At 40.0% G+C, this 6,157-nt stretch overlaps 1 protein-coding gene across 1 annotated transcript; it reads right to left on the bottom strand.

The window, feature by feature from the left end:
- Window positions 1–3,633: 3,633 nt before the first annotated feature.
- LOC146657086 (uncharacterized) lies at window positions 3,634–5,782 on the bottom strand. The gene is made up of 5 exons (XM_085426771.1): window positions 5,727–5,782; window positions 4,988–5,625; window positions 4,549–4,858; window positions 4,276–4,444; window positions 3,634–3,760 (listed from the first exon to the last, which is right to left on the bottom strand). Exons 2-5 carry the CDS (start codon window positions 5,117–5,119, stop codon window positions 3,634–3,636), a joined length of 738 nt encoding a protein of 245 aa, XP_085282897.1. The 5' UTR covers window positions 5,120–5,625; window positions 5,727–5,782.
- Between the last annotated feature and the right edge of the window lie 375 nt (window positions 5,783–6,157).

Genomic DNA, 6,157 nt, shown 5'->3' with positions numbered 1-6,157 from the left:
AGATTTAAAATGTTAGATAATAAAAACTCCTCTCATCTACATCAGCCAGTGATGCTTATGTATGTACAGATTTTTATATTACACATATTATTAGACATAAGTTTTTAAAAATCTCTACCCAAACATACCTGATCCATCCATCCGCTTCCACTTATCCCTTTTCAGGGTCACGAGGGGCGCTGGAGCCTATCTCAGCTGTCATACGGCGAAAGGCAGGGTACACCCTGGACAGGTCGCCAGTCTGTTGCAGGGCTAACACACAGAGAGAGACAACCATTTGCACTCACATTCACACCTATGGGCAATTTAGATTGATCAATTAACCTATCCCCACTAACTGCATGTCTTTGGACTGTGGGAAGAAACTGAAGTACCTGGGGAGAACCCACACAAACACGGTGAGAACATGCAAACTCCAAAGAAAGAAAGACAGACCCTGGTCTGATGGTAGAAATGAACTCAGGATCTTCTTCTGTCCAGCAACAGTGCTAACCACCATGCCATCCTTGGCGGCAAGAACTGCAATCAAGTATTTGCAATAATGGTAAGTCTTTTGGGCCCACCCTTCTTTGTAGAACGGTATAAATTCAACAACACTGGAGAATTTTAAAGCACTAATGTCATGTTTAAAACATGTCAAAACAACTCAATCAGTCCCCACTTTTGATTAGGTCACTCTTTCTTTTTTTTTTTTTTTTCTTTTTTTTTTTTTGAGTCATTCAGAGGTGAACTTTCTGGTGCTTCAGGGAGTGAACTTGATGCTCTGGTCTACTTGTCCCGTCAGTGCACAGAACATGTTGATCCCCCGATGTCTTGGATCAACATGATGATGTTTTGAAAAGAATGAGATGAGCTTTTGTGTTCTTTTTAGTCAGCAGTGGTTTTCACCTTGAAACTCTCCTATGGATGCCATTTTTGCCCAGTCTCTTTATACTGTTGAAATATGAACACTGACCTTAGCTGAGGCTACAGTTCTTCACATGTTGTTCTGGTTTCGTTTGACACGTCATGGATCAGTTGTTGACACAATAATGGAATCATTTTGGTAATCCTTTAACTCCTGAGAAGGTTCTGTCTTTCAATACTGATAGATGTTAATGACTTTGTTTCCCAGCTGTTAGTTTAGATCAGGGGTGAGAAACTCTAGGCCTCAACTGCCAGTGTCCTGCAGGTTTCCTCCCTGGGTCATCACACCTGAATCAAATGTTCATTACCAGGTTTCTGGAGGACTTCAGGGCTGTGTCCCAATCCAGCGACCGCACGCTTCGTAGTGCGCATTTGGAGACCGATTACATCACAGCGACGTGAGGAAGGGTGTCCCAATTCGAAGTGTACTCCAAATGCGGTTGACAAATGTGCAGTTCATTTCCCCAAATTTGAAGTGTGGTCCAATGTAGACTTCGTGGTCCCATATATCCCACAATTCATAGCGTGGCGGTGGGTGTGGATATTTTGTTCGGAAAAAAACGGCGGATGCCTGAAGCGGGGTGGCTAAAGAGTAAACTTTCAAAAGTAAGTGCTGAATATTATGTCACTTATTTATGTGCGAATGTTTAATAATGAAGAACATTAAAACATAACATTATTAAAACATTGGCCACATATCGGCAAAGTTATGTGACATTAGTGATGTTTGTACTTTCAGCGTCAGCTTGGTTTTAAAGCCTTTACTTTAAAATATATGCCGTTAAATAGTTGACCTTAATCTTACAGAGAATGTGATGATTTTATGGATAATTCACAAGCAGGATTCCCTGCACTGTTAATGTCAGCTATGTTATATTGCTGCCTCTGTTTGGTGGTGTCGAGCCAAACGGACTTTAACGTGTGTTTGAACGAGCTGACGGTTCACTCGTTAAGCTGAAAGAAAGATGCTTTAAACACATGTGTCCACTGTACCATCTGGGAACTCTTCTTGTTTAGCACTCGTAATAACACAAACACTAAATCCTCCTTCTCTTGTGCTGTTTTGTAGCAGTGTATACACCTGAGACTGTCACCTATCTGTCTGTCCTGCACTCTCTCTCTTTTTCTTTCTCTCTGATTGTGGAATAAAAGTATGAACATGTATTTATAAGTTACACTTGTGTTTGAATCCTGCAGCTTATCACACATTTGATTTCCATGTGTGACAACTGCAAGTGTCCAGAGTGAGGACAGACTGAAGGACCCACTGCTGCACATCATCTGTGAGGCTTTGCACCCCTGATGATCCACCAGGACAAACTCAGCAGTGTGTGAGGAAGAGGAGGAGGAAGAGCCAGCAGCAGGTGACAGATGGAGAGAATAGACAGACTGTTCCCTGTTTGTGAAGGACTGCTAGGAAAGTTTAAAATAACTAATTGCTTGTCCTGAATCAGTCTTATTAGGTAATGTTCAAATAATTTTATCATTCCAGTGTTTTCAGTGTGGGAGAAAGTACTCAGGGCCTTCAAGTTGAACACTATGAAAGGCAGCAACCAGTTTAATGTTCAGAAACCTAAAGTATCAGCAGCAGAATGGACCTAAAAATAAATGTTTGTTTCAGTTCTATGAAGCTTTGAGTATTTTGGATTAGTAGTACTGCTGTGTTTGTTGCATCATATTGCTGTAATTGTTTATATGCTTTACACTGTAAAAAAAAAAAAAGTGCTGTTTTTACAGGAAAACCCTGGCAGCTGGGGTTACCAGGGACTTCCTGTAAAAACGCTTTACAGATGCAACTTGTAAATTGATTTACAGTGAATGAATCTCAGATTAAAACTGTTAAATCTACAGGAAAAAGAAGTTAATTTCACACATAGATGTGATATATAAATACACTATTTCCTGTATCTTTTACAAGTAATAAATGCTTTTTGTGGATCCATAAACTGCAAAATTAACAGGGAAATATCGTACAAAGAACTAATTTAAAATGGTAGAACTACGGTGAAACAGTGCATATTAAATGGAGCTGCTCTGTAAATTATACATAAAATCTATGCTGAATATTATATGTTTTAATGTAAAATTTTAACCATAACCCAGCAAATTTCTTACTGCTACGCCTACACCCAAACATGCAAAAATACATCTTGAGAAAACACAAGAGAGGAAAATATCACTTTTGGGAAATTTATTTTGCAGCCACATTAGCAAAATGACAGCAAATGGATCCATTTTTCCAACTAACACAATATGCAAGGCACACAGCAACTACACAATTCAATCAAAATATAGGCTATAAAAGCTGTGGAACATTCCTGCAAAGCAAGAACCATGTTCATGAAACAAGCATTTGTTAGACCCTCCACCAGAAAAAGTTAAATAACCTGTTAAGACTTTAAAACAAAAAACACATATTGTGCCAAAAATGATCATAATCACCGTGCAACGCGACACGCACCCTGCTGTCACCACAACCATGGCCCTGGTCAGAAAACATCAGCAAAACCACGTGGTGAAACAAACCTACACATGTGGTCTAGAAACACTGCAGTAGCAGCATGTTGTTTTTTTTCTTTTCTTATGTAAATAAAGAACATTCCTACAAAGAAAGAACATCTTCATGAATTGGCTTCATGCATTCGACCAGTAAAAGGTTCCAGTACACATTGTGGAACAAAATTAACTAAGTAAAACTAACAGTCCACAGAGAGTCAAGATTTAGGCTTAGCGCCACTTGTGGTCGGCAAGATCCTGAATCAGGGTGAGGACTCGAGGGTTCACACTGAGACGACGCTTTGAGTTTTTGTTCTCTACTTTGGTTCCTTTTTCTGGGTTTATGGAGAAGAAACACCTGTAGAATAACAATCATATAAAAGTTTATTAAGCATTTTTATAATTGATCAGTTAAAATACACGTACAAAGTAAGTAAAAATTAAGTATATACATATATATACACACAGTCATGGCCATGACCACGTTCAAGACAAAGTATAACCAAAATGCTGTGGGGAAGTGAACAATGCATGGTCAAAAGTATTGGCACCCTTCACGAGTGTCTTATGCAGTGATATGTCACACTTTAGCATTGTTAAAATCCAAAGCAAAGGTTATAGGTAGTCAGACGTCAGTTGACGCTTGGTCTAGCCCTGAGTCTCGGCCAGGCTTGGACCCGGATTCAGACTGTTAATGTATTTTAAAAAACCAAACAAAAAAAAACAACAACAACAAAAAACAGAAAAAACAACTGAAACCGGCTCCAAAGCCGACCGAGACTCAGAGCCAGACCTGGACTCGAACCACATCAAAGCCAGACTCCAGATCCCAGAGTCTCAGTTATGAGAAATAACAAAGCCATATTTGTTCACCTCTGAAGAAACTCTAAAGTGGAAGCCAGCTCAGATGGATAATGGATGTTGAAATTGTAGTAGCTCCCGAACATGAGGCACAGTGCAGAAATGAAGGAGGATATGTTTGTGCTGACGAGGTTCCGATCAATACTCAGCATGTATCTTCTTGAGGAATAGCAGGACTGTCCTGTGAACAAATTATTTAACAGGTTATATCAATAAACACGGCAGTCACATGACATTCTATAAAAAGTGCACTTAACAAGAGAGAGAGCTATGAAACAGACTTACCACACACGATAATAGTGGGTGTCAGAGGCACTTGCTCCAGTTGTACCTCATCTGCCAGACATGTATCTTCAACACAGAGAAGCATGGACTCCTCCTTCTCTTCAAAGTAGCTGAGCAGAAGCAGGACCATCTCTTTCACATCATCTGAGCAGCCACTCTGCGGTCCCCGCATCCTCTGAAGCCTTGCATAAGTCTGAAGGAACACCTTGCTTTTGCTGACAGCAACTGTGGTCAAGTAGTCCAGTAGCCTTTTCCCCTTCAAATCCAAATTACGTGTGAATGTCTCTTTGAGGTCAATCCCAGTAAGTTCCTTGAAGTGGACAGACATGCCAAGTTCATCAAACCAAAACGGCCACTCCTCCCTAAGGCATTTGATACTTTTCCCCTGATTGACATGTTGACGTTGTGTGTAGTAAGTGGACTTCATTAGACTTTTTACCTCTTCTGGATTGGTGTCAGCTTGCTGGAACATCACCTTGAGTTTTTCCATCTTTTGCTGTTGGCTCTCTGGAGTTTCTTCAAGAGGCAGAAATTCTACATTCCATTTAATGCACCCGTATGTATCCTGCATGGCTGCTCTTTCTTCTAAAGGGATCTCGTCTGTGTGGTCTGAGTCAGTCTGATGTTTTCTTTTTCTTATTTTGGGTGTTGAAGTGCGCCTTACATTTTCAATTCAGTTCTGCAAATTTTTGACAAGTGAAAGGTAGCCTGCGCCAACAATCTCACCCTCTATTAAATCTTGCAGAGAATTGGGATATTTTGCCACCATTTTTCTTGCAACGTCAATTGAATGTTTTCTACCTACATGTGGGCATTTTTCCATCATCTCAGTCACAACAATCCGGACCATTTGCCTCCTCAGTTTTGGGCGAGGCCTTTTCCCCCTCTCAAGAAAATGCATCACTTCTGCAGGAAGTTTACTCCATGGAATTTCAAAGTTGTCATCCCATTGTGTGTCACATCCTGGGCTGCTGGAGGAGGTCGACGATAGACTTTGGGGTGAAAGTGAGAGCAATGACAGCGACTGGGTTGATGAGGCTTCCACAGATGATAGCGAGCTGTTCTCTGGAGTTTGGTCTTTAAATTACAAAACAAATACAATTATGATTCACACTGTATGTCTGTTCATGACCATCTCTGCTTTTGAGTTTGAATAGTTGTTTGTTGTTTTTACTTACATTTCTGTTTCCAAGCAGAAAGAAGCTTTCTTGCTTGTACAGGTCTTAATGCTGTCTGTGATGCCTCAAAGGCATTTATTTCATTTATCTTTAATGTTTGCTTAAAGTAATTCTTTTGTATGTATTTAAGTTAGAAAGAACAGTAAAAAGAGTTAAAAATGTTAAGAAGCTTTAATTTTGAAGGTGAACTTGCTAATAACCTCACTTCCTGGTGGGTTACCTGTATTGCTTGATTTCCTGTTTAATTCCTCTTCCTGGTTCTCTAAGAGGGAGAGTGACATGTGGTCTTGCTCTGAGGCTTATCCACAGCCATCCACTTGGGAACATTGTTCAGGCAACGCCGTAAGTGTATATATTTCACGATGAAGGTGTTAAAAAGGCATAAATAGTGGTATTTGTGAAAAATTATATTTTATTTGTGATTCATGGAG

The sequence above is a fragment of the Rhamphochromis longiceps genome, linkage group LG12, assembly GCF_057381845.1.
Source record: "Rhamphochromis longiceps isolate RC_006_pf linkage group LG12, R_longiceps_female_GT1.1, whole genome shotgun sequence".
NCBI lineage: Eukaryota > Metazoa > Chordata > Actinopteri > Cichliformes > Cichlidae > Rhamphochromis > Rhamphochromis longiceps.
Note: the sequence above shows the minus strand (reverse complement) of the source record. Positions and strands in the feature narration are given on the sequence as shown.